The sequence below is a fragment of the Sorex araneus genome, chromosome X (genome assembly GCF_027595985.1).
Source record: "Sorex araneus isolate mSorAra2 chromosome X, mSorAra2.pri, whole genome shotgun sequence".
NCBI lineage: Eukaryota > Metazoa > Chordata > Mammalia > Eulipotyphla > Soricidae > Sorex > Sorex araneus.
In genome coordinates this window covers 278,661,075-278,688,276 of record NC_073313.1, presented here as the reverse complement: position 1 = coordinate 278,688,276, position 27,202 = coordinate 278,661,075, and the positions used below count along the sequence as shown (strand labels likewise).

At 54.6% G+C, this 27,202-nt stretch overlaps 1 protein-coding gene across 1 annotated transcript in view; it reads left to right on the top strand.

Moving 5' to 3' along the window:
* KCNK12 (potassium two pore domain channel subfamily K member 12) overlaps positions 1–26,427 on the top strand; it is a 48,515-nt gene extending 22,088 nt beyond the window's left edge. The window contains exon 2 of the mRNA XM_055120282.1: positions 20,864–26,427. Within this exon, the coding sequence (XP_054976257.1) occupies positions 20,864–21,765 (902 nt within the window). The 3' untranslated portion in view covers positions 21,766–26,427. The remainder of the gene's footprint in view (positions 1–20,863) is intronic.
* Positions 26,428–27,202: the final 775 nt, after the last annotated feature.

Sequence of the window (27,202 nt, the reverse complement as noted above, 5' to 3'; positions counted from 1 at the left end):
TAGCAATGGACAAATGAAGGAACGGGGGCCACCAGGCTGATTGGCATTCAGTGGTCCTTTATTCACATCCCCCAGAATTAGTCACAGAGAAATCATGAAGGGCTGGGGGTAATGACCACACATAGGTGTGGTTGAGCATTATCCAGTGAACAGCCCTTCCTCCAGGGGTGGCTCCCCTAGGGGAGTTTCTCAAGGACAAAGCCTCCTCTAAGTGCTCAGCACTCTAGACTCCTGCCAGGAGATGAACCCAAGGGCGGAATTCCATCTCTGGGTGCGTTGCTTTCCTCTTTCCTTAGCCAGGATCCATTTAATCAGTCACCTTAAATCTACTTCTTCATAATATTTCTAGTCATTTTGTATGGACACAGGAAGAGATATATTAAGCTTAAAGGGTGACTCTTCCTGGGGACATCTCGCTATAGATCCCAGACCACAGTCCTCAGGCCAGGTTAGTCTTTCCTGACCCCAGGAGGTCCTTATTCAATTACTTCTTTTGGGTCATGGCAGAGTGTCCCATGACCATGCTCTTAACTTATCATACTTCTCTTGGCACTTGGCCTGTCCTTTTTTTGTTTGTTTGTTTTTTGCTTTTGGGGTCACACCCAGCAATGCACAGGGGCCACTCCTGGCTCATGCACTCAGGAATCACCCCTGGCGGTGCTCAGGGGACCACATGGGATGCTGGGATTTGAACCCGGTTGGCCGCGTGCAAGGCAAACACCCTACCCGCTGTGCTATCACTCCAGCCCCTGGCCTGTCCTTTTTTGATGCCAGGGTAGCTTATGCCTTGTCCTGGGTCCATCCTTGTCTCTCACCAGGACCCTGCTTTTGGGGTGTTAGGAACTAAGGGCAACTGAGGCGTAAGTCAAGTAATATGCCCCCTAGTAAATGTTATTCAGAGTCAATTAACTCTCAAATTATAAAAACATAGCATTAACTGTCTTCCTGTGTCTATACAAAAAGGACATTGCTCTAAAGCAAACTATGCACAGAACATAAAAGAAAGAGAAAAGCAATATTTCACTTACATATACAAAATCCAGAGCCCTCTGAAGATTTTGACTTTACAAATTGCAGGGTCTGATTTGGGGATAAGTTATTGAACTCTAGGAGAAGAGGAGCACAAAGGAGAGGTTAAAGATAAACACAGAGGATGGGGAGTGCCTGATGGAATTGGGTGACCCTCAGGAGCACTGTGGTGGGAGTAAATAAACCTGAGCTCCCTGCGGGGGAGAAAGCAAGGACAAACCAATGTTATTTCTTAAAATGCTTAGAACTGTAATCCAACAATGGCAGGGTATGCATGTCCCAAAAAGCAAAATAAAAAGTCAGTGTGTCCTCACCATACAGCGTCCCCAGGCCACTGGGTTCGGGCTTGAGAACTGTGAGGAGTGTGTTTCTGTTGTGTGTAAGCCACCAGACTGCGGATTATGCCATAGCAGCAGCCGGTGGATGAAGGCAGGGAGGTACAGTCTTGGCATACCCTATGCACCAGAGCACTGAAAGGAATGACCCCTGATCCTTGAGCACAGAGCCAGGAGTAAGCCCTGGGCACCACCAGGTGTGGCTCACAAGCCAAAAATATAAAATAAAATAAGAACAAAGTAAGGCCTTTGGGCCAGGGCAGTGGCTTCTGGGGGTGGGGTGCAGCCCTCGCATTGTTTCCACAAGGCGAGATTCCATCCCAACACTACGTGGTCCCCGCACGGGGCTGGTGAGATCCCCAAGCACCTCCTGGTGTGTCCTAAAGTCCCGAACAAGAGAAACGAGGTCTGACTCTTGGCACGATGTTCGTGAGATAGCATTGTTGAGGGCAAGAGGAGGTGTGCCTGGCTTGGTCTTCTCCCTCCTCTGTCCGTGGCGTGGTGTCGCTTCGCACTGTGCTTGCTCTGTGCCACACACCCTCCTGAGTGGGCGCCTCCTCACAGCCGTGCTGTGAGGTAACTCTGTCTCCGTTGGATGGAGGAGAAGGTGGAGACAGCTTCTGCCTTCACGCACGGTCCCTTCAAACTGCTGGAACAGTGCACCACTGGCCTGGGAGATTTTTTTTTTTTTTTTTTTTTTTTTGCTTTTGGGTCACACCCGGCAATGCACAGGGGTTATTCCTGGCTCTGCACTCAGGAATTACCCCTGGTGGTGCTCAGGGGACCATATGGGATGCTGGGATTCAAACCCGGGTCAGCTGCGTGCAAGGCAAATGCCCTACCTGCTGTGCTATTGCTCCAGCATCAGGCCTGGGAGATTTGAGTGTTGGTTGGTTTTGCTTGGTCTGGCTTCAGCTCACACCTGGCGATGCCCAGGGGTCATTCTTGGGTCTGTGTTCAGCCACCAGGTCTGGCGGTACCAGAGAACTATATGCAGTGCCAGAATTTGAACCAGGGTCGTGGCTGTAGCCATGATAAATGCCTTAGCCTCTGTGCAATCTCCCTGGCCCCGGAGCTTGTAGTCTTAACAGTATTTCCCTCTCACAGTGCTGGAGGCTGAGAGGTTCAAGGTGCCCACAGATCTGGTGTCTGGTGAGGCCGTCTTCTTGATCTCACGTGGGGAGAGAATGGGATTGTTGCCAAGGGTCCTTCAGGAAGGGCAGGAATCCCATCACGAGGGCCTCACCCCACCACCGAATCCCTTTCGGAGACCTAATCCCTTCTTATGCCATCACCTTGGAGGTCAAGATCTTAGTGCCTGGGCCTGTGGGGAGGAGAGTGAGGGCTGTGTTTCAGCCCCAGGCCTCGCAGCTGTGGCAGCCTCGGCCCCCTCAGTGAGCTGTCTCTCATACCTACTACCAGCTTTCTTCCACCTGCCAGATTCTAGGGGAATTGTTTGGTATCCCTCTTACTAGAGCCTTCTAGAAGTTTCTGCCCTCTTGCTTACCTTGTTCCTCTTTCAACCCACTTACCTCCTCTGGTTTCAGTGCTTCAGCCTCCCCGTATCCCTTTGCTCTGCCTTCCTTAAGTTGTCCCCCCTGCTTTGGGGCCTGCAGGTCATCCTGAACAAAGCAACTGGAGAGACTTTATTTTAATTACTGTATCACAGTATCACTGTCATCCCATTGATTTACTCAAGCGGGCACCAGTAACATCTCTATTCCTCACAGCCCTGAGATTTTAGCAGCCTCTCCTTATTCATCTTTCCCAACAATTGGAGGCTCTTTCAGGGTCAGGGGAATGTTTTTGGCATATCAAATATTGGCAAAACATATCTATGATTTGTTGCCTACTGTCTGAATGCCATCAAATATGGTGTGGTAATTATGGAAAATGGGTAGGAAGATTGGGGGGTAGCAGGCAGGGGATCTCTGCTTCTGGGTCCCCATGAGTCCAGAGTCCAAGGTCACAAAGTTCCACATTATCTGGGTTCCGTGGGACTTCATTCATGCATGAGGCTCGGCCGGAGCTCTGGAAAGCGGCCTGGAGGGTGGCGGCGGTTGGGTAGTGGAGGTCAGCTGCCAGGGCTGGGTCCCTTGGGGCAGGGAGGGCTCTCACCCGCCCCCCTCTGGGGCTCCCTGAGTGAAAACAGCCTGACATGGAGTCCCAGCGACTAGCACATAAAAAAATTAATTACTAGCACATAAAAAAATCTAATAAACATGATTGAGAACAGATACACACCATATGCAAAACACATACTGATAAGCCCTCAAATATTCCTCTTGCTGTAATTGAAAGATTGTGAGGCGGGGAGTAGAGGGGGATGACATTAAGAGATTGAGATACAAATTTTGGTGAGATGATTAGAGTCCATCTGAGTCACGTGACTTCGATTTCCTCTTCTGTAAAAGGGACAGAAAGATGATAGTCTCTCTCCTGTGGCACAGCGATGATCAGACAAGGTAAAACACAAAACTTTTCTCAACACGCTTTTCAGAGCTTTAGGATTGTTGACGATTATTCTAATAATCTTAATTCTTTCTAAAGTGGCATGAGATGCTACTGATCTTTCCAAAACAGACAGTTGTGGCTCGAGGCGTAATACAACAGGTAAAGTGCACTCCGTGTGTGCAGCTGACGTGGATGATTCCCTGGAAACACCACATATGGTTCCCTGAACCCCTCTCAGAAGTGACCCCTGAGCACAGAACCAGGAGTAAGTCCTGAACACAGTCAGATGTGCCCCCCAAACAAAAAGAAAACAAGAAGGAGAATGAGAGGAAGGAGAGAAGAAAAGATCATTAGTTTCTTTTAGCATCTATGGTCTCCCTTGAAATTAATTGAATATTAATTCTATTTCTTTATCTTTTTTTTCAAAAACACCCCTTTCCCCCCCAAAAAACCCCCCACTGGCCAGAGATATTGTTCAAAGGGCTGGAGCACGTGCTTCAAACATGGGACCCCAGGTTTGATGCCCAGGACTGCATGCCCCACCCCCAGCAACACTGGGCTTGACCCTCAGCCCCCACGCACTGAGTTGAGAGTAGCCTTCAGCACCACCGGGTGTGGCTTCAACCCAGAACAAAAAACACTGTTTTATCTACTAATCACTCATGCTAAAATCGAAAGAAGCACGTTGAGTTTTCTCACATTCTAGGGAACTTGTATCAACTTAAAACTTTATTCTGAGAGTCCAGGAAATTGTTGACTAACTGCTTATTGTCCAGTATCTTTCTTGTTTTTATGGCTGTGGATTTTGGGCCACGCCCAATGATGCTTAGGGCTTACGCCTGGCTCTTTGTTCCAGGTGGTGCTGGGGTGACCTTATTCGATGCTGGGGATCGAACCCAGGTGGCCTTGTGCAAGGCAAGTGCCCTCCCTACTGCTCTGGGCCTCCAGTGTCTTTTTCCTCTCTTCTCCTCTGACTCCAGCTCCCCACCTGGGAGATGATGCTCTGGTGCTCTGTCCTGGGTCCAGCCCTCATCAAAAATCACACCCTCAGGGCTGGAGCGAGAGCACAGCGGATCGGGTATTTGCCTTGCACGTAGCAACCTGGGTTCGATTCCCAGCATCCCATAGGGTCCCCTAAGTACCATCAGGAGTGATTCCTGAGTGCAGAGCCAGGAGTGACCCCTGAGTATCGCCAGTTGTGACCCAAAAAGCAAAAGAAAAAAAAACAAAAAACACCTTCCCCCTACACTACCCTACACTACCCTACACCTTGTCCAGCAGCTCACACCCCTGCTTAGGCGACTTTATTTTCATTATTTTCTGCACACTACACTTTCTACACACCACGTGACTTACGTGCATGTTACACTGGTAATGTTCATCTGTTTTCCATGCTGAAGGCAGGTCTCGCGAGGATGGGCACTTGGGGCCCTGAGAGTCTAGCACAGTGCCTGGCACACAGTGCACCCTCGCCTGCCCCTGCTGCTGGAGACGAGGGGGTCCAGAGAGTTGAAAGGAGGGGCTGCAGGGCCCGGGGAAGGCTGCGTGCGGCTGTCCCAGCACCAGGCGCGTGCACGCCGGGCTGCACCCCTCAGCTCCCCACTTCCCGCAGCACCCGACACCTGATGCCAAGGGGCTCTCTCAGTGTCAGCACACGGCCAGGGGCCCAGGGCTGACGATAGGCGGGGAGTGAGGGCCAGGAAGCACGGACAGCGGGGAGGGCGCTTGCCTGGAATGCAGCTGACCTGGTCTGATCTCTGGCACCACGTGGGTCCCCAAGTACAACTGGAAGAGACCCCCATGCAGAGTCCCGAGTAGCTCCGGAGCACTACTGGGTATCCCCCCACCCAAAGGGAGAGCAGAGAGGGCAGATGATGCTTGAAATGGAAGTCGGGAAGTCGAAGGTCAGTTTGAGACATTTCAGGCCTGGCCATCAGCCGGATCTCCAAGTGGCCGGAGCAGGAGCCCCCCAGCCCCTGACCCTCACTCCCCTCCCCCATTCCTGTGCGGCCTAGGACAATATGCAGGAGAGACCAGTAGGAGTGGGAAGTTTCCAGAAAGGCCAGAGTCTAGGTCCCAGGTTATTTGGGCCTCTGGGCGAATGAGGGGAGAGTTTAAAAGAAAGTGATGGGGGGCAGGGCTGGAGCAATAGCACAGCTGGGAGGGTGTTTGCCTTGCATGCGGCCGACCCGGGTTCGATTTTCAGCATTCCATATGGTCCCCTGAGCATCGTCAGGAGTAATTCCTGAGTACATGAGTTAGGAGTAACGCCGAGTGTGACCCAAAAAGCAAAATAAAATTAAATTAAAAAAAATTTTTTTTGAATAAAAGAAGGTGACAGGGTGGGGGTCAGGCGGGCCTGACCAGAAAGCCCGCCCGATGGCTTTCTGTCACCTCGAGCCAAAGCTGGCTCTCCCGGCCCAGCGGAGGCGCCGTGGACGGATGGTTCTGTTTTTCCAGGACCAAGCAGTACCTGCACCTGCTGCGTCCGAAGTCAGGTCCGGCTCACGAGGAAGCAGGGGCCGGAGCCTTAGCACAGCAGGGAGGGCGTCTGCCTTGCCAGGGCTGACCGACCCAGGTTCCACCTGAGCACCCCACATGGCCCCGAGCACTGCCAGGAGTGATTCCTGAGTGCAGAGCCAGAGGAAGCCCTGAGCACTGCCGAAAAATGAGTGTGGCCCAAAAGACGAAAAAGGAAAGAGGAGGCGGGGATGGAGCGTGGGAGTGGGCCTGGCCTGGGCACCCCCAGCCCGCGCCCCAACTTCTTCCTTTGCTCAGTGGAGCTCTACCCCACCCAAGGCCAGGCTCCGGGTGTGGGAGCAGAGGGGCTGACTGGCGCTCCCTGGGTGCCCCTGCAGCTTCCTCCCCGTGGGGGCCAAGCAAAGGCCCCTGCCTTTGCCCCAGCCCAGTGAACCCCAGAGCTGGTCCCTGCGGCCCAGTCTGGCCTCACGCCCTGGCTCCGGGCCCAGTTGGAGCACTTTCTGGGTGCTGCGTTAGACCATTGGGTGGTCTTTCCAGCAAGCAGGAGCTGAGAGGCTTGGGGACAGTCCCTGGCAGAGCCAGCCCTGAGGGGTGCTGGTGGAGCAGGGGGCATCACAGACCTCCGAGTCCGGCTCCAGGGGACTCCTCTTCCTCCCCACGCCACGCACCTTCAGGTGCGGCTGGGTCCAGGCTCAGGCCTGGGTCAGGCACACGCTGACACTGTTCAGGAGTCGAGGGCCCAGAGCAGTCGGCCAGCGGGAGGGGCTGTGGCTGACCCGGCTCCCTCCCCTGACCCCCGCAGGAGTGACCCGAGCACAGAGCCAGGAGGCAGCTCTGCACACCCCCTGGTGAAGCCCCAGACAAGATACTAGGGAAGTGAGGCGAGAGCAACAGCCCACAGGCTGAGGAGACCAGGGCCCGCCCCCAGGACCTCCCGGTCCTCTGAGCACCACCAGAGCTGGGAACAGCCTGTGAGCACTGCCAGGTGTGCACCTAAAATACAACAGCCACACTAATGTAAGGCGCCTGAACTGCAGAGCTGGGGAGAAGGGCTGGAGCACGGGCACTGTGCACTGAAGCCCTGGGCTCTGAGCCCCTTAGCCCCCTCCAGCGTCACTGGTCAAAGCATCGAGCCATCCAGCCCACACAGTCAGGCTAGTACCTCTGGGTCCCCTGAGCACTGCTGGGAGCACCTGCAAAAAAGAAAAATAGCTGAATTGATGGAGAGGAATTGGGACCATCCATGAGCCAGTGGGAGCCTTAGTTGAGAACCCCCCACCCGCCCCTCCCACCTACCTCTGACTCAGGACAGAGAGGAAGGAAGACCCAGGTGACACTGAGCTGACACCTCCTTGAGGGCCCAGGGCCCGATGTCCAGGTCTGTCTGTCCCCGCCCTGCAAGGCGGACTGTGGGGGGACACTCTCCTCTTCTCCTGTCCCAAGACCAGGCTCCGTCCTCTCTGGACGGTCCCTGCCTCTCCTGGCTGGGCCCTGGGCGGTGATCTCATCCTGGGCGGGATTAGTCACCGAGACACAGGGACAGATGTGGGGGTGGGGGGCAGGCCGGGCGCGGGATGAGTCATCAGCTGGCAGAGCCCAGCCAGCTGCTCCGAGTGGGCTTGATGCGGAGCTGCCCGCAGCAGGACTAACTCACGTTGGCAAACGATTTCTGTGAACGCTCCTGAGAGAAGTCCTGATCCTGCAAATGACTGGGGGCCGCGGGGAGGGAGAGATACACCCCTACAGAGCCCGGTGGGGGGCCGCCCGGGGCAGAAGCTAAAAGCCACTGTCCAGTTTCCTTCCCCGGTGCCTGTTCTCTGAGAGCCCCTCTCAGCCCAACTAGCCCCCCTATCTCCCCCCGACTCCTGACCTTATCAGAAGATGACAGGTGTCCCCAAAAGGGCCTGACAGATAGCACAGGGTTAGGGTGTTTCCTTGCGTGTGGACCACCCTGTTCGATCCCTGATAGGCATGTGGTTCCCTGAGCACCCAGCCTGGAGTGAGCACTGTCAGGTGAGTTCTCCACGACCCCCCCCCCCAAAAAAAAACCCTTAAAATAAAAAGATTTTCCCAAATGACCTTCTCCAAGGTACCAGCAGACAGGGACATGCCACTATCTCCAGCCTGGGGAAACAGGGTCCGTGGGAGAGTGGGCAAGGCAGGACCATGTTGGGGCGCCTCCTGGCTGGACCCTGGTGGACGCAGGCCTCATCCACTTGGTGGCCCCTCTCCTGTTGGCTCATGGATGCCTGCAGTTCCCCTCCATCAATTCAGGACTTTGTGTGTGTGTGTCTGTGTGTGTCTGTGTTTGTATCTGTGTCTGTGTCTGTGTGTATGTGTGTGTCTATGTGTGTCTGTGTGTGTTTCTGTGTGTGTCTGTGTGTCTATTTATTTCTCTGTGTGTGTCTGTGTGTATGTGTGTGTATGTCTGTGTGTGTCTGTGTGTGTGTATGTCTGTGTGTGTCTGTGTGTGCGTCTGTGTATGTCTGTGTGTATGTATGTGTGTCTGTGTGTGTATGTCTGTGTGTGTATGTCTGTGTGTGTCTGTGTGTGCATCTGTGTGTGTCTGTGTGTGTCTGTGTTTGTGTGTGTCTGTGTGTATCTGTGTGTATGTCTGTGTGTCTGTGTATGTCTCTGTGTTTTTGTGTGTCTGTGTGTGTCTGTGTATGTTTGTGTCTATGTGTGTCTGTGTGTATGTCTGTATGTGTCTGTGTGTGTGTCTGTGTGTATGTCTGTGTATGTCTCTGTGTGTTTGTGTGTGTCTGTGTGTGTCTGTGTATGTCTGTGTCTATGTGTGTCTGTGTGTATGTCTGTGTGTCTGTGTGTATGTGTGTGTGTCTGTGTATGTCTGTGTGTGTGTATATGTCTGTGTATATGTCTGTGTGTGTGTCTGTGTGTGTCTGTGTATATGTGTGTGTGTCTGTGTATGTCTGTGTGTGTCTGTGTATATGTGTGTGTGTGTCTGTGTGTATGTCTGTGTGTGTGTGTCTGTGTATGTCTGTGTCTGTGCCTGTGTGTGTCTGTGTGCATGTGTGTGTGGTGGGGGGCGGGGGGCGTTCCCAAGAGTGCTCAGGGCACCCAGGGCCACTCCCAGTGTCCCAGTCTGGCCGTGTGGCTGGACGGTGATGCTGGGGGACGAGGGATAGGGTTCTGGGGTCACACCCCAGGGCCCTGCCTCCTGGTCTTCCCCCTGGGGTTCCCCGCAAGCCTGGCACTTGCCATGCAGAAGGCCCGGAGAAGACCCCTCCTCACCTCAGTCCAGACAGAGGGAAAAGGGAGAAGGGCATCCAAATGCCTCTCGGGGGAGTGGGGCCCCAGAGCCTAGCCCCCCGCCCTCCACCCCAGTCCTCCATGAAGAGTAGCGATGGCCCTTCACCAGCCTACGAAAGCTGCCGACGAGTCTCTCTTTTGCAGCATAAACTCTGCGGAGTGTCGCCAGGCAGGCGTTGGTGCCAGGCTGGGGTGGGGGGGGGGGATCCCGGCAGTGCTGGTGAGGAGCTTATTCCGAAAGGCTCAGCCCAGGGCGCCGGGGGTGGCCAGCGAGCCCAGCCTTGCCCTCCCCTCCCCCAGCTCCCTCTCCACCTCTGCTACTCAGCTGCCCGCGGTTACTGAGCTGGCTCGGGTGCCAGGCATGGGGCAAACCAATCCAGCCCCAAGAAGCCATCCCACCTGCCCCCTCCCCGAGGGCCCCACACAGGGCATCCCCAGCCAGGCCCCTCTCCCTCCACGGAAACCCCACCCCACCTCCCGGGAGTCTCCCTCACTCCCAGGAGCACCCAGTAATCATTCCAGCCTAAACTCTTCTCTTCCAAGAGCATCTGGGCCCTGGGGAATGATTTCCCGGGTGATCCTATTGTACAGCCACAACTAAGAACTGTGGCTCCAGCCAAATGTAGCCTGCACCTTCTTTGTCTGAACTTTTTGTGCATTTGCCGCTCCCCTGTCACATCCTAAACTCCTTCCTCTTCCTCACCCCAAGCTCTGCTATGTGTGAGTTCTGTGTTGTTCTTGGCAAGAGACCTCAGTGTAGGGCTGGAGCGATAGCGTTTGCCTTGCATGCGGCAGACCCGGGTTTGATTCCCAGCATCCCATAGGGTCCCCTGAGCACTGCCAGGAGTAATTCCTCAGTGCAGAGCCAGGAGTAACCCCTGTGCATCTCCAGGTGTGACCCAAAAAAAGCAGAGAAAGAGAGAGAGTTCAGTGTATTTATTAAATGTGACTCAGTTAACTGCTTTCGCAAACGAGGGTAATAAAAATCCCCACTGTTGTCCATCAATGTAAGACACCATCTTTTACAAATGCACCACTATTATGAACTATTAAGACATTTAAATGGGGGCTGGAGAGATAGTACAGGGCTAGTCATTTTGTCTTGTATAGAGCTGACCCCTGTTCAATCCCTGACACCGATATGATCTCCTGAGCACTGTCAGAAGTGATCCCTGAGCTCAGAGCCAGGAGGAAACCCTGAACACAGTCAGGTGTAGCCCAAAGACAAAATCAAACTTTTTTAAAAATAGGGACATTTTCCACTCCGGAGAAGCCCGTGTTTTCTCCTTCTTTCTCTCCCATTTCATTTCCCTTCGTAAATTTCTTTAAAGACTTTTACTTCACTTTTAAAAGAGGTTTTTAATGGGACCAGAGAGATAGTAGAGATAAGTGATCCGCCTTTCATGGTTTGCTCCCCGCTACCAGAGATGGAGCCTGAACAATGCAGGGCAGAGCACCAAGCACAGAGTCAGGAGTAGCCCAGAGCACCAAAGGATGTGGCCCAAATTCTTCCTCCCCCAGACACTAAAAAGATCATTAGAATACTACCAAGTAAGCAGCGTCTGGCCGTCGATGGTAAGACGGTCCCTGATGTCAGAGACACGAGGACAGGATGAGTGAAAGGCAGTGGCTGCCTGCATCGGGCGGGCGCCTCGGCACCGGCCAGGCAGAGCCGAGTTGTCCCCGTCCACACCCCCATTTGTCTCAGGTGCTCCAAGGACTTTCCTGGCTTTCCTCTCAGCTCTCACAGAAGGTATGGGGCTTCTCCAGGCTGCTCGGTGGCCTTCCTGGAGGAGTCGCTTGGAGAATGATACGGCGGGCAGCCTGGAGGTGTCCAGCAGGGGCTCCTGTGCTTGAAAGTTCTCTCTGCCCCAGACCCTCTTGGTGCTCCCCCTCCCCCTCCTCCATGCACCTGGGCCAGAATCCTCCCTCTGCTCCTGTGGGTGACGGGTCAGCCGCCGCCACTGAGCAGCCTGTGGCCAGCCGTTGAGCTTCTTTTGTTTGGGGGTCACACCCAGCGATGCTCAGGGCTCTCTCCTGGCTCAGGGATCACTCCTTGCAGAGCTTGGGGCCGTATAGGATGCCTAGGGTTGAACCCGGTTGGCTTTGTGCAAGGCAAGCACCCTACCCACAGTACTGCCTCCTGGGCCTCAAACTCACAGATATAACGGGGCCTTCTGATGAGTCCTTGCCCTGCCCTGTGGCCCCACCCTCGGCTTTCTCCTTGTCTCCAATAGCTGAGTCTTCATTGCAGAGATGCTTGAAATATTTACTTTCAGCTGTCAACTAATCGCCATCAGTGCAGACCCTGTTGGCTTCTTTGGGGGCGACTGTGTTCTGGGCTGTGCTCGGGGCTGACTCCTAGCTCTGCGCTTGGAGATTACTCCTGGAAGTGCTTGGGGGACCTACAGTGCTTTGAGATGAATCATTGTGAGCCACATGCAAGGCAAGTGCCTTAATCCTTGGACCGCATCCCCAGCCCAACTAGTGCATACTTTATACAACATTCCCTTGTTCATTCTAGATTAGCAAGAATGATGCTGCTGAACCTTTATTAAAGACACGGTTCCAACACCTAGGCATTGTCTTAAGCATTTTGCAGATATCACTTCATTGTGATACCAAATTATTGAGCTTGGTATATTACATCCACCTTAGAGATAAGACTGCTGAGTCACAGAGAGGTTAATTAATTTTCTCAAAGATACAGAATAGGATTGACAAAGCTAGGATTCCAACCTGGGCATCCTGGTTCCAAATAACCATTTGCTATCAACCTCTACTTTTGGGGGGTTCTGAGTCCCCTATTAGCTGTCTACGTGAGCTGTTCAGAATGGGTTTCACTGTTCCACTGCAGTGACAACACCACATTAGAAGTGCAGAATCCCGATTCCTCCACCCCAGACCATACACGATCTCCAGATGGACCCTAAACAATATAGTTTAAGAATCTCAACTTCAGACAGGTAGAGGAAGAGTCTATATTCATGCACTCAACACAGTTTAAACACTTTCTGTACACCAGGATGTCCTAAGTGCAGCCACATTTTATTTTGTTTTTTAATGTGGAAGCTCCTTTGACAAAATTTTGTTTATGTCTTTGGGCCATACCTGGTGATGCTCAGGACTTACTCCTGGATCTGCACTTAGAAATCACCTGATGGTGCTTGGGGGACCATATAGGATGCTGGGATCGAACCTGGGTTGGCTGCATGGAAGGCTAACGCCCTGCCTGCTGTACTATTGCATTAGCAACCCCAACTCCTCATACTGACTTTTAAGAGTTTCTTCCCTGATTCTTTATTAGTGTAGAGTATTTCCCAAAGAAAACTCTTCAAAACTCTCAACATACCTGAGGTGATTAAAACATTCTTCGAGGTTCTGTGGGGCGAGGTTTCTTTGCATGCAGGAGACCCAGGTTTACCCGTCAGCACCACACTAAACACAGAATGTTGTTGAACACCCCAGCACAGAACATTGCCAGCTATGTATCCCCCCAAACTTAATTCTATGGCCATGTTGGTTTAGGGAATACTAGCTAGCATCAGTTAGAATAGCAATCCCCCCCACACCCCCATCTTGAATTTATAAATTGCAAGAGCACTTTAAGGGCTAGGAAAAGTCCTGCAATAAATAGACTTGTTTCATTTTCTTTCTTTTTATAACCATGGGAATTCTCACTTCCCATGATGTCTGTTATCTCATCTTGAGGAATATCCTTCAACACAGTGAATTACAACTTACAAAGAATGTTTGCCTCGCCAGGCGGGGCTCAGAGCAGTTCATGAGAGGCTTGTTTCCATCATAGAGACCACAGTAGACGTGAACCTTTTGGGTTCGAGCCTTTACTCGGCTCCGTGCTGCTCAGCAAGCCACACCGATGCGGCGTTTTGGGCTGCAGAAAGTTCAAGCGGGAAGAGGGATTTATGGGCGTTGGCGGCTGGAGATGCAGAAGTAGGGCAGACGGCACCGTCAGTTTGATTCAGCAGCTCAGGCGGGTAGTGGAGCGGTCTCCTCTGGGCTGTTTCCATCAGCCTTCTGCAGTATCAGTCTCATTATCTGAAGGTGGGCTTCTCTCCTAATCCACAGCTCTTTCTAAAGTGAGACGCTTTCAGCCTGGATGGAGGCTCTCTTTCATCCGATTGGCTTGGCCGGGCCAATCACATTTCTGAGCCACAGAGATGTGCTGCTTCAACTGTCCTTGGCTCCAACCTGAGTGAAAAGCTGGATTTCCCATTCTCCTGATTGGACTAGATAAATGCAGCCCAAACTTGCTGGTGGAGCCACTGTGAGGTCACATGGAGGGCAAGCAGTAACTGAGTCACTGTCACTATCATCCTGTTGTTCATTGATTTGCTTCAGTGGGCACCAGTAACGTCTCTCATTGTGAGACTTGTTACTGGTTTTCACATATCGAATACACGACGGGTAGCTTGCCAGGCTCTGCCATGAGGGCGAGCTACCCTCTCGGTAGCTTGCTGGGCTCTCCAAGAGGGATGGAGGAATTGAACCTGGGTCGGCTACGTGCAAGGCCCCACCCACTGTGCTATCACTCCAGCCACAATTTAAATGAAAGACAAAATTTAATTTGGGGGTCACACCCAACAGTGCTCAAAGATCACTCCTGGCAGGGCACCATACTGGGGTGGGGACCAAACTCAAGTCAGCCACAGGCCAGCCAAGCACCTTACTCTTTTACTACCTCTCTAGCTCTAAATCAAAATATATACAAGTGGTGAAATGCCGAGAGTAGACTGATGAGGGATATATTGGGAGATCCTTTCATACCATCAGAGCCTTCAGCCCAACTGCACAAGAATCACCTGTGGAGCGTGGGTAAAGTGCAAGTTTCTGGGGCCTCTTCTGACTCTACTGAGGGAGGAATGAGCCGCATTCAGTGGTGTCCAGGGCTTATTCCTGTCTCTGTGTTGGCGGGGAACCAGGGCCCATATGCCATGTCAGGGCTCAAATCGGGGTTAACCGCATGCCAGGCAAGCACCTTCATGCCTGTCGTCTCTCCAGCCCCCTAGTCAGCATTTTAATCAGACGTCCTCGTGGCTTGGAACTACACGGTTTATACAGGGCACCCGGGACGGTTATCAGCAGTCTCCCTCTACTCTCAAAGGAACCTGGATCGGAGTCTCTCCTTCCTTGCAGATTGACGCTGCAGACCAGACGGGAGAAGGGGTGGGCCGAGACTCCCTGTGGACCCCCCATGCCTGTACCTCCCTTGGCCGCACAGTCGGGGCTAGTGGGGGGTTCACGGCACCCGCACAGTGTCTGGGGGATTTGGATCCTGTTCTGCTCTGAGGCTCGCTCAGGGGCCCCTGGTACACGTCAGTCCTGCCCCCTTCTTGTTCCCAGGCTCTGTGGGCTGAACCCCAACGTCCTGTCACTGGGGCCCCGTTGGCGAAGGCGGCACCAGTCAGGCCGTGGGAGCTTCACAGCTTCTGTCAGAGTGGCATAATAAAGCGCCCAAGGTCTGCTCTTTGCAAACAGGGTGGCAGATCGATTGTGGCATAAACAAAATAGCAGGCTGGGTGCGAACCTGTGGACCCATCACGCCTCTGCGAGGGCGGCTGGAGGAGCGGGTTCTTGGGTGACAGTTTGCCTTTCTCCAGCTGAAGCTTCAAGGCCCCACGCCAGGGCCAGCTCAACTCCCCCCAGCTTGGCAGTGCCTGTGGCAATTGGTCCATCATTCTTCTCTTTCCCTCTCTCTCTCTTTTTTTTTTTCTAGTAAAACAGATTTTATTTGGAGGTTTTTGAAGGGGAGGAGGAACAGAAAGTGGGAGAGTGGAGAGTAACTTGCTCAAGAGAGAGCCGGGCTTCTCCAAGGGCGGAGAGAGCCCTGCACACCCCAGCATCAGGAAAGCATGAAAGTCCACGTCTCAAGAGGGGAGATGCAGCAGCCCATGTGCTCGGCCACGAGGACACAGGCAGCACATGGGCTCGGGTAACTGGCCCGTCATTCTTGGGAGCAAGGGATGAGGCAACAGGCTGCATACACCCCCCCGACATGCCTCACCCTGGGGCCCGTGGGGAGGACTATCCCCTTGCCATCTCTCCTGGGCTGGTCCTGAAGCGGACGGCTCCATTGTCCACTTCGTGCTGTCAGACCCTCCTGACCTGACAGGCCCCATCATCCTGGCCAGGGAACGCGGCAGCATTCTGAGTCAGGGCCAGACAGATGGTCCAGTGGGGAGGGTGATGGCCTTGCTCACCCAGGTTGGGTCCCCAGCACCCTAGATGGTCACCTGAGCACAGCCAAGAGTAATCCCTGAGCACTGCTGAGGGCCTGCCCCACCCCCATGTCACCAAACATTGTGTCTTATTTTGGACCCGAAGTCCCCATTCTGATGGGCCCTGATGGGTCTCCCAGGGGAGGCAGTGCCTGAGCCCCCGGAAATGGAGTGTGGAGAGGCGGCAGAGGGAACAGCACTGCTGGACATGGGGGCCATGGCCAGACTGGCCATGCCGGGGGTCGTGCTCTGGCCACCAGGCCTGCGGGCTGCAGGGAGGTTTGGGGCAGGGAACCCAGGTTGGGCTGCTCTGAGATGTCTGGGGTGGAGAGAACAGTCTCCTGACACCCACAGATCGGGGCCCTGTCTCAGCTTTCCCGGCTCTGAGCTGTGGGCTTCAGGCACCACTTAACCTCTCGGCCTGCAGCTTCCTCTTCCACAGTCCCCCTTGAGCGGGGCTTTGGGGGGAGGTGTGAGTCTTCCTCACAGGCTGCTGGGGAGATGAAGAGAGACTCGACATGCCAGGCTGGCACTATTGATGGGGACAAATCTACATGAACCTGTGGCTACAGGCGCCCACACAGCAAACAGCTCCATCTTCCTCACAGTGCTTTGTGGGGGGGAGTCTTGATGACAACACTGAGTCTTACAGGGTGTGGCACCCAAACCCGCCCACCAAACAAATAAACCCTCCCCTTGGGGTTAGGGAAACAACCCGGCATGGTGGGACTCGCGCCTCACTTTTTTGAGGCCCCAAGCAGAACCCCCGCTAGGGATAATTGCCCCGGCCTGCTCCAGCACTGCTGGGTTCTGGGGCGGTGAGCACTACTGGGCTTTGTATTGCTGGGGGGGCCGCAGACCTCCAAGCACCCCTGGGGAGACTCCCTTCTCCCCAAAACCGTACTTTTGAGTTCTTTACTATCTCGAATAGCTGTTGGAGTTTTCCAACAACAACTTTCCTTTTCAATCAATATCAGCACCTGTAGGGGCTGGAGAGCTTGCCTCGCACACGGCTGACTTAAATGGGATCCCCAGCACCCTAGGTGGTGCCCCAGACCTCGAAGTAGTGAGCCCTGAGCACAGAGCCAGGAGTAATCCCTGAGCACCTCCAGGAATGGCCCCCCCAAAATCAAAAAGTCAAAGCCAAAACAACTGCCGTAGGGGTCGGGGAGAGTCTTGCTGGGAATACCTGACTACGGCTGGGGATGGCCCCAAACCAAAAAACAGAAAAATAAGAGAAATCAGTGCCACGAGATGGTGTATTGGGAAGAGTTTGCCTTGTACTTAGCCAGCCTGGGCGTGATCCTGGCTCCCTGTATGACTCTCCGAGCACCACCAGGAGTGATCCCTGAGTGAGGAGCCAGGAGTCATCCCTGAGTACTTCCAGGTGTGGCTCAAAAACAAACAAAATTGGGCTGGAGCTGTTGTGCAGCAGGTAGGGCACATGCCTTGCACCTGTCTGGGTTTGATCCTCAGCACGCCAACGGGTCCCATGAGCCACACAAGAGTAAGCCCTGGGCACTGCCAGGTGTGGCCCCAAGAAACAGAAATAAATAAGATCCACTGTCTATGAGTTTCTTAAAGGTCCATCATGAGTACAAAGGCAAGCTGTCACAAAGCACATTACTTGAGAGATGATACAGTGAATAGTCACGGGGTCAGTGCAACATTTCTAGCATCACTGAGCCCCCCGGGTTCCAACCACAGCTTCCTGCCACTCCCAGAGGAAACTCCATTTCTGGTGTGTGTGTGTGTGTGTGTGTGTGTGTGTGTGTGTGTGTGTGTGTGTGTGTGATGTGGCTGATCAAACCTGGAGCTGCCCACATACACGGCATAGGTTTTATAAGCCACATCACTGGCCCCTATTTTTTAAAAAATTGAGATACACAGTTACAACGTTGCTCAGGATTGGGTTTTAGTCATGCAGTATTCCAGTATTCATCCCTTCACCAGTCTACATTTCCCAGCACCAGTGTCCCCCCAGTTCCCTCCCTCCTGACACTCTCCCCACCTGCCTACACCCAGCCTGCCCCTATGGCAGGCAGGACCCGCCGCCCCTCTGACTCTCTCTCTCTCTCTCTCTCTCTCTGTTTCTTTCTGGCCATTATACATTATAGTTTGCAATATAGGTACTGAACTGAGAGGTTATCATATATATCTCTTTCTTTTTCTTTTTTGAAGTAAAACAGATTTTATTTGGAGGTATTTTTTTTGGGGGGGGGTCACACCCGGCAACGCTCAGGAGTTACTCCTGGCTCTGCACTCATGAATCACTCCTGGCAGTGCTTGGGGACCATATGAGATACTGAGGATCGAACCCAGGTCAGCTGCATGCAACACAAGCTCCCTTCCTGCTATACTCTCCCTTTCTTCTAACATCCTTTTGAGAGAGTCATCCTTGATTTTGCAAGTAGGGGTGATTTAGGCTATTTTAATTTCGTATAGCATTCTCTTGTATAAATAGGCTATGAATTAGGATGCAGCCACTGGATTCTCAATCTAGGACATTTTACCAATTACCCCAACCCCCACACGCTTTTGCTGATAGCCATGTAGATTTAAAGGTCATTTCCTTATAAATTTAAGATCTTGAGCCTGCCTTTCCAATGTAGCAAAATTTATGACAGGGAGATAACTCATCAGGCTAGAATACATGCAGAAAATGCAGTTAGATCCTGAGGTGCATAGGGAACAACTCCTGAGCACTGAGCCAAGAGAAAGGCCCAAACACTGCCAGCTGTGCTGTTCCCCAAGCAATAAAGTCGACCAAAACTTTCCCACTGAGTGCCCGAGCATACTGCCAGTTCAGATTTCTCTCCCATTGAGCCAAATTCTGAATCTTTTCCCACACCCACTAAGGTCATGAGAGTTTCTCCTAACCTGAGTCATTTAATGTAAGATGAAGATGATATCAGAAGCTCCTTCAGGGGATCTGACAACCATTAGCCTGTAAGTTTAAAGACTGACCCGTGAGGGGGAAATACTCTCTGGCCGTTTGTGAAATTGCAAGCCAAGGGAAACAAAACTTTTCTCCCCAAGCCCCTTTCCCAGCGCTGGCCCTTCTGATGCTCGGACACAGGCAGCCCCCTGACCTTGTAAGCGAGGTGCCTGGAGCGCTCTGCAGACGCCTCTGCTCAGACTTGATGGTCCATTTCAGCTCAGACTCTCCCGAAAGGCTCAGCCGCTCAGAACCAGATGCAGGCAGCCATGGGACCCACAAAAAATGGCCAGAGTCGGTGGCAGGTAGAGAGCAGGTTCAGAGGCAGCACCACTACATAGGCTCAGACGCACACACAGAGCATGCTACTAAGAAGCCATGCCTGCTGCACAGATGAAGAATCTCCCTTGAGGTCCAGAAAGATAGCTCAAGGGGTAGCGCTATCTCTAGCATGGGTGAGGTCCCAAGTTTGATCTCCAATAGTGTGTGTCCCCTCCCCCACAAGTCCTGGTGGTCCAACAATTCCAGATCAGAGTGCTAAACTGAACACAAACAAACAAACAAACACCAGGACAGTAGCGATAGGACAGTGGGTAGGGCGTTTGCCTTGCATGTGGCCAACCCAGATTCAATCCCCAGCACCCCATATGGTCTTCCAAGCACTTCCAGGAGTAATTCCTGAGTGCAGAGACAGGAGCATCACTAGGTGTGACCCTGAGCATCACTGGGTGTGACCCGAAAAGCCAAAAAAAAAAAAAAAAAAAACCCAAAACCAAAAAAAAGCCCTCCCCTCAAAGATCATTCTTTGAACAAATGGTAAGTTAAGAATGTTTTGAGAGACCAGAGAGGTAATGCAGTGAGTAGGGCACTTGCCTTGTACACAGCTGGCCCAGTTTGATGGTTTGATCTCCAGCATCCCATGTAGTCCCCTGAGCTCTACAACGAGCAACTCCTGAGTGCAGAGCGAGTAGTAACCCCTGAGCATCACCTGGTGTGACACAGAAACCAAAAAGAAAAAAAATGGACTGTTCAAATTCAGAACAATAATGGGCCCGACAGGGCCAAAACCTTCTGTCACAAGTGTGAGCATCGATCCTTGGGCGACAAGGAGCTGACTCCAAGATGAGCTCACCCACTCTAGGCTGTGGGCACATCCCCATCTCCTCAGTTCATTCACTCATTTCTCCCCCTCCCCCCTCCCTGGATGCTGCTGGGTTGGGTTCACTCACTCTTGCCCATGGTGCTCCCACACTGGGCTGCAGTGCTCCTGGGCTGCTCCTTTTTTCGTGCCCTCAGGTGCTCCTGGGGGTCACACTCCTTCCCTCAAGGTGCTCAAACAGGTTGCACCCTGGGGCCTGGTACCAGCAGGGCAGCATTGTGGAACCAGCAATTCTTTTCTTTTCTTTTTTCTTGGTGGGAGAGTTTGAGGGGGACAAGTAGGGCCATGCTCAAGGCTTACTCGAGGGTCTGAGCTCGGAGGTCACTCCTGGCGGGGCTCAAGGACCATGTGGAGTGCCGGGGTAGGACCCAGGTCAGTCCGACACGCTGTCAGCACCTGCGGACATTTTTTTCTTCTTTTGTTTTTTTCTTTCTGGTTTTTGGAGCACATGTGACGGTTCTCGAGGGTCCCTGAAAGTCAGGGATCACTCCTGGCTCAGGAGGCCTGCGGGGTGCCAGGAATCGAACCCAGGTTGGCTGTATGCAAGGCAAATGCCTCCAGGCTGTCCTCTCTCTCCAGCCCCAAAATAATCCTTTCCAGCGACAGTTAGAAAACATGGACTGGAAAGCCGGCAGGGTCCCTGCTGTGCCAGCCCTGGCCCAACCCTGGCAGGCTGGCTGCCCACCTGTGCCCTGGGTGCTGAGGAAGCCTATTTACCGGGTAGGAGAACTGGTGCCTCATGGTGGCACCTAGGCATCGGTTTCTGCGCCTGGGTCCCTCCCGAACCACCCCACACCCACCCCGTCTCATTCATGCGACCAAGCTGAGGCGCGCATCCGGACAGGGAGGTTAGCACTAGGGATGCCAAGACCAGGAGCCAGGGAGGCCGATGCGGGGGAGGACGGGGGTGGCGGAGCCGTCCAGCCCGCGCCGCGCTGACCCTGCCCTGTCCCCACAGGCTTCGGCATGACCACCCCAGCCACGGTGGGCGGCAAGGCCTTCCTCATCGCCTACGGGCTGTTCGGCTGCGCGGGGACCATCCTGTTCTTCAACCTCTTTCTGGAGCGCATCATCTCGCTGCTGGCTTTCATCATGCGCGCGTGCCGCGAGCGCCAGCTGCGCCGCAGCGGCCTCCTGCCCTCCACGCTGCGCCGCGGCTCGGCGCTGTCCGAGGCGGACGGGCTGGCCGGCTGGAAGCCCTCGGTCTACCACGTGCTGCTCATCCTGGGCCTCTTCGCCGTGCTGCTGTCCTGCGGCGCCTCGGCCATGTACACCAGCGTGGAGGGCTGGGACTACGTGGACTCGCTCTACTTCTGCTTCGTCACCTTCAGCACCATCGGCTTCGGGGACCTGGTGAGCAGCCAGCAGGCCGCCTACCGGAACCAGGGGCTCTACCGCCTGGGCAACTTCCTCTTCATCCTGCTGGGCGTCTGCTGCATCTACTCGCTCTTCAATGTCGTCTCCATCCTCATCAAGCAGGTGCTCAACTGGATGCTGCGCAAGCTGAGCTGCCGCTGCTGCGCGCGCTGCTGCCCGGCGCCCGGCGCGCCCCTGGCCCGGCGCAACGCGCTGCCCCGCGGAGCCCGGCTGCGCCGCCGCCTGGCCGCGCTGGGCCCCGCGCTGGGCCCCGTGCCCGCCGACACCGACGGCCGCCGCCTGTCCGGCGAGCTCATCTCCATGCGCGACCTCACGGCCTCCAGCAAGGTGTCCCTGGCGCTGCTGCAGAAGCAGCTGTCCGAGACGGCCAACGGCCACCCGCGCGGCGCCTGCGTGGACGCGCGCCAGAACGGCTTCTCGGGCGGCGTGGGCGCGCTGGGCATCATGAACAACCGCCTGGCCGAGACCAGTGCGTCGCGGTAGACGCCGGGCCCCCGCCCGCGGGGCGCGCCGGGCTTTGCCTTCCCTCTCTCTGACCCGCGCTTTCTTTCTCGATCTTCACGTGGTGAAGAAAGCTGGCGCTTTACCCAATAAAATGTAACCAAAAAGAGAGTGAAGAAAAAACCAAAACCAGTTTTAAAAAAAAAATACTGTTTGGCCAGGCCTGGTGTTATCCAAGGTAGCTTGCAGGGAGGCGGGAGTAGCCTGTTTTCCCGTTTGTGTCCTCTGTTTGGAAAACTCTGGTCCCCAGAGCATTTTTCCCGGAGAGACAGAGTGGCACTCAGGAGCGCCACCCGGCATGAGGATTTGGCAGACTGGCGCTCAGCCCTGTCCTCCAGCCTGTAGGCAGCTGGCAACCCCAGAGCATATGGGGCCCCTTCGCCATGTCGAGAATTACCTCTGCAGCATTTCGAGTCCTGGCCCAGCCTCCCCTGCCTTCTGGTGTCAGAGTGCTGTAGTCACAGTTTTGACAGGTGGGGGTGGGGACGGCCATATGTCGCCTCCCAGATATTTATAGAACAGCCCTACACACGAGCGGGTGATTATGCAACAGCCAGCCCCTAGGGTGCCATTTCCCCCGAGATCTGGAGTGGCGAGGGGCCCCAGCGGCCCTTCTCAGCCTGCAGCCCATGCCATGAACCACAAGCAAGCAGCCGTTGGAACGAGAGAGAGTCGGGGTGGCCTCTGGGCAGGAGACCCCTGTCTCTGCTCCGGGCTGATGGCTGGTACCCCTAACACGCCTGCCCTGCACAAGCATCGTCCCCGGGAAGACTGCCCTAGGTGGGGAGGCCTGTCGCACGGTCGCAGTGTTTGCTGTTGTTCGGTTCGCTTCTGCTCCTTTCAGAGACTGCCGCCGCCTCCTGGCAGACTTGCCTCTTCTCCAAACCAGGCTCCACCCTCAGGACCCCCACGCCACCATCCCGCGCATGGCAGAGAATTTGGCTCCAGCCCCCACTGTGTTCAGGACCCGGCTCATTCTAAGCCTGCCTGGGCCTGCTGAGTTTCAGGCCCTTCTCCCCTCAGTCCGTGGGGAGGCAGAGGCGGCCACGGGGCGGGAGCTGGTAGGCAGCTGGAGCAAAGGTGTCCGGGGGCCAGAGTTTGGCCTTGGATGGCCATCAAGCAACGCGACAGGTTCTCCACAGCCCTCCCTGTCACCAGAGCCATGGACCTGGTAGGGAAGCCAGAAACTGCCTCACTGGGGCTTGGACTCTTGGGGCTCATTTCTCTCATCTAAAAAGATGACAATCCCAAGGACGAATGCCTGAGTTTAGTCAGACACAGTGTGACCCACCAACTGACTCTGACAAAAGGTCTCAGAAAAGCACCCAACACCTGTGCCTGGGACACACACACACACACACACACACACACACACACACACACACATTCACAAGCTCACACTTATAGTAACACGCTCACACATATTCACACATACATAGTCACATGCTCACACATTCACACACTCATACATTCACATGCTCATACATACTCACTCAAACACTCATGCTCATACGCACATACACTCACATACTCATACATATTCACATGCTCATACATTCACATGCTCATACACATACACATGCTCACACACACATAAACATACTTCTGTACACTCATGCATATTCACATGCTCATATAGACACATTCACATACTCAGACACAGTCATATACTCACACACAGTCTCACATGGTCACTTATGCAGACACACAGACACATTTACATACATGCAATCTCACACATTCACACGCTCACATAGACACACAGTCGTAAACAGACATGTTCTAAGACACCCCTGCAGGTGTGTGTCACCTCCCCTTTCACTGTCCAGTTTGCAGCAGGAAGGCGGAAGCCCTTCTGAGTGCCCCCCGACCCCGTTCCTGTTGGGGGTTCTGATGGGCCGGGGCTGTGTTTGAGCCCAGGCCCAGAGTGGCCCAGGAAGCTGCAAGGCCGAGAAACCCCACAGGACACACTTGCAGAGGGCCAGCTAGGAGGGTTTTTTTTTTTTTCTTTTTGGGCCACACCCAGAGATGCTCAGGGATTACTCCTGGCTCTGCACTCAGGAATTACTCCTGGTGGTGCTCGGGGGACCATATGGGATGGTGGGGATCGAACTAGGGTCGGCCACGTGCAAGGCAAACACCCCACCCAATGTGCTGTCGCTCCGGCCCATGGGAGGTTTTCTGTGCCCGACCACCGAGCCGGCCTGTGGGCTGAGGAGTGGACAGGCTCGTGGGTGTGCCCTTGGCCCAGCTCCAGAGACAGAGCCTGTACCCATGAAGGAAACTCATCTCCAAGACGCCGCGGTCACAGCGGCCCCAGTCATAGCTGGCTGCTGCCCTGGCCTGGCCTGGCTTTGGCCAATCGCCAGAGGTCAGGGAGGACCTGGGACCGGGACCGTGGTCTGGAGGTGGGGGAGGGAGCCTCTTCCCTACCCCGGAGGCAGCTCTGACTCAGGCCAGAGCTGCCAGGCCTGATAGAGAAGTCAAAAGTACTTATGGAAATGCAGATGGTAACTGAGCATTCGAGCATCACACCACAGCACCACATACACACACACACACACACACACACACACACACACACACACACACACACACACACACACACTCATACAGGGCCAGGCCTCCAAGGAGCCCGTGAGCCCTGCCCCTGCCCACCCATGGGTCTCAGTCCACCTTTCCTTGCCTTTGGGCCGGAGGGCCCACACCTCAGCAGCCGCACCTGCTGGACCGCGAAAGCTGGGCTCCTGTGCCCACACCCCACAGGGCTCGGCTGGCAGCTGCTGCAAGGAGTGCGCTGGCCCTTTGCTCTGTGGACTACGGGCCCTTCTGAGCCCCGGATTGTTTGCCCCCTCCCAGCCCTCCTGGGGGTCTCCAGTCTGAGGAGCAGTTGGTAGCTGAGGCAGACCCCAGCGTCGGGTCCGTAGGAAATGCCTCCGAGCCTCAGGCCCCCCTCAGGAGCCACAACGGGAAGGTCTCGGCAGGCGTCTGGAGTGCACAGGAAGGATATCCCCTTCTTGCTCCTGCTGGCCCAGGCCAGGGGTCCACTCCTGGGCCCCTGACTCAGGCCAGAGCTGCCAGGCCTGATGGAGAAGTCAAAAGTACTTATGGAAATGCAGACGGTAACTGAGCATTCGAGCATCACACCACAGCACCACATACACACACACACACACACTCATACACACACATCCATACACATATCTATACATGCACACATGCACACACATGTACACACACATACACAGACTCCCATACACATACACACATGCACACACATGTGCACATATGCATGCACACATGCACATACACATACACACACACATGCACACACATGAGCACACACGCACATACACACATGAGCACATGCATGCACATGCATACACACATGCACACCCACACATGCATACACGTATATCCACACACAAACACACATGTACACATGAGCATATCCACACATGCACACACATGTGCATACACACATGCACATATACATACACACACACGGAACCTTTCAAAGACTTACCAACCCCTTTCTTTGAGGAGAACTGAGTCTGAGCACACGGGAAAGAGCGATTTCATTGGTACCATAGCTCAGGGGTGGAGCTCAGGTTTTGCGTGTATGAGGCCCTGGGTTACATGCAACACATGCACCAAACTTCCTTTTGTTCTTTTTTGTAGGGGTGTCTTCCCAGCAGTGCTGAGGGACAGCTGGCCCTCCCAGTGGCGTTTGTTCCGGCAATCATAGGCTCAGGGCTGGGTGCTCAGGCCCGCCCTCTGTGCCAGGGGGCAGGAGGATCACGTTGAGGCCTTGAGCATGTCGCTATGTCCCCACCCCAGTTTTCCTGGTTTCTTTCTAGGTATATTTTCCACTGTGGCTTCCTGGCTGGCTATCTAGAAGGGCCTGGAGAGTTCTCTCGGTCCTGGGGCGTCTGCGCACACCCTGAATGTCTGTGTGTTTGACACTGAAGCCAGAGACGGCGGCAAAGCCAAACCCCAGGAAACAGCTGCTAAAGCCCCTGAACACCGTCTTTCCTCAGTCTGTCCCTGAGCACGGGCTCAGGGAGCAGGAGAAGCGTCCGAGGGAAGCGGAGCGGGCGGATGGTGGCCACACGCTTCTGTTTTCCTGCGCCTTTCACATCTCAACCAACCAAAAGCACAATTCCACACGACCTTCTCTGGGACCAAGGCCTCGGCAGCTGCGTCGGGGACACCAGGAGTTGTTTCCAGCCATAGGGCGTGCTCTGAGGAGCAGCCGAAGGCTCCACATCTGGTAGGTGGGGGAAGGAGAGACAGAGCCGCTGAGGCCAACGGTGACCCCCACGACGGGCCCGTCCACGTGGACATGGGGCTGGACTCTTCTCTGAGCAGCCCCGGAAACTTCAGGGCCCTGCCACGCCCCCCACCAGGCGGGGTCCCCCAGGGGTCTTGCCCAGAGAACAGCGGAGGGCTCTGCCCTGACTGGCCCTCCCTGGGGAGGCGCCTCTGGCCCGACCAACCGTCTTCTACCCGCTGTGTTCTCTCAGGAGGCGCGGGAGCACGTGGACAAGCCTGCAGGGTTTCTTAAACAATACATTTATTTTTCTGAGCAACGGACATGAAGAGTGTTTAAATCAACCATGAATAAAACGCAGCCTGCCACCATCTGAGCCGTTTGCTTTCTGCCCGCCAGAGCTGCCGCGTGCCCCGCTCCTCGCTCACCCTCCTCCCAAGAGGCCTCGGGAGAGTTCTGCTTCAGGGTTGGGGCCGGGCGGCAGCTGCAGGGGCAGAGTGCGGAGCAGTGCTCCCATCCACGCCCGCCCCCGCAGCTCTGTGCACCGGGGTCTGTGGGGATGGGTCGTGTCTGACAACCAGGGCCATGGGAGGAGGGCAAGGAAGGTGGGGAAAGGGGAGATGGGACTGAGGGCCTGGGAGGGGGTCCCAGCCTGGCTGTGCCCAGGTTCTCCAAAGGGAGAAGTCAGCCTTGGATTTGTCTTGGTGTGGTTTGGTGTAGGGGCCATATCCTCAGTGCTCAGGATCAATCCTGGCTCAGGGGCACTCTTGGCGGTGCTAGGGCTCCATATGCAGTGCTGAGGAAGGAACTAGGGTCAGCTGCGTGCAAGGTAAGGAACTTAACCCCTGTCCTATCTCTCTGCTCCCCAAAAGGAGCATTTTAAATGCTGCTGAGGGGGCGGGGTGAGGTTCAGGTGACAGCATCTGCTTTGTACGTGAGAGGTTCTGCATTTTGTCCAGAGTACTGCAGCCTCGCAAGTACTTCTGGGGCTGAGTCAAGGCCCAGTCATTGCTCAGTGTAGAAGAGGGAGAGGAGAGAGGGAGACAATAAAAGAGATAGGGGAAGAGAGAAGGAAAGGAGGTAGATAGGAAGAGAGAAGAGAGGGAAGGAAAGGGGATAGGGAGGGAGGAAGGAAGAGAAAGAGGG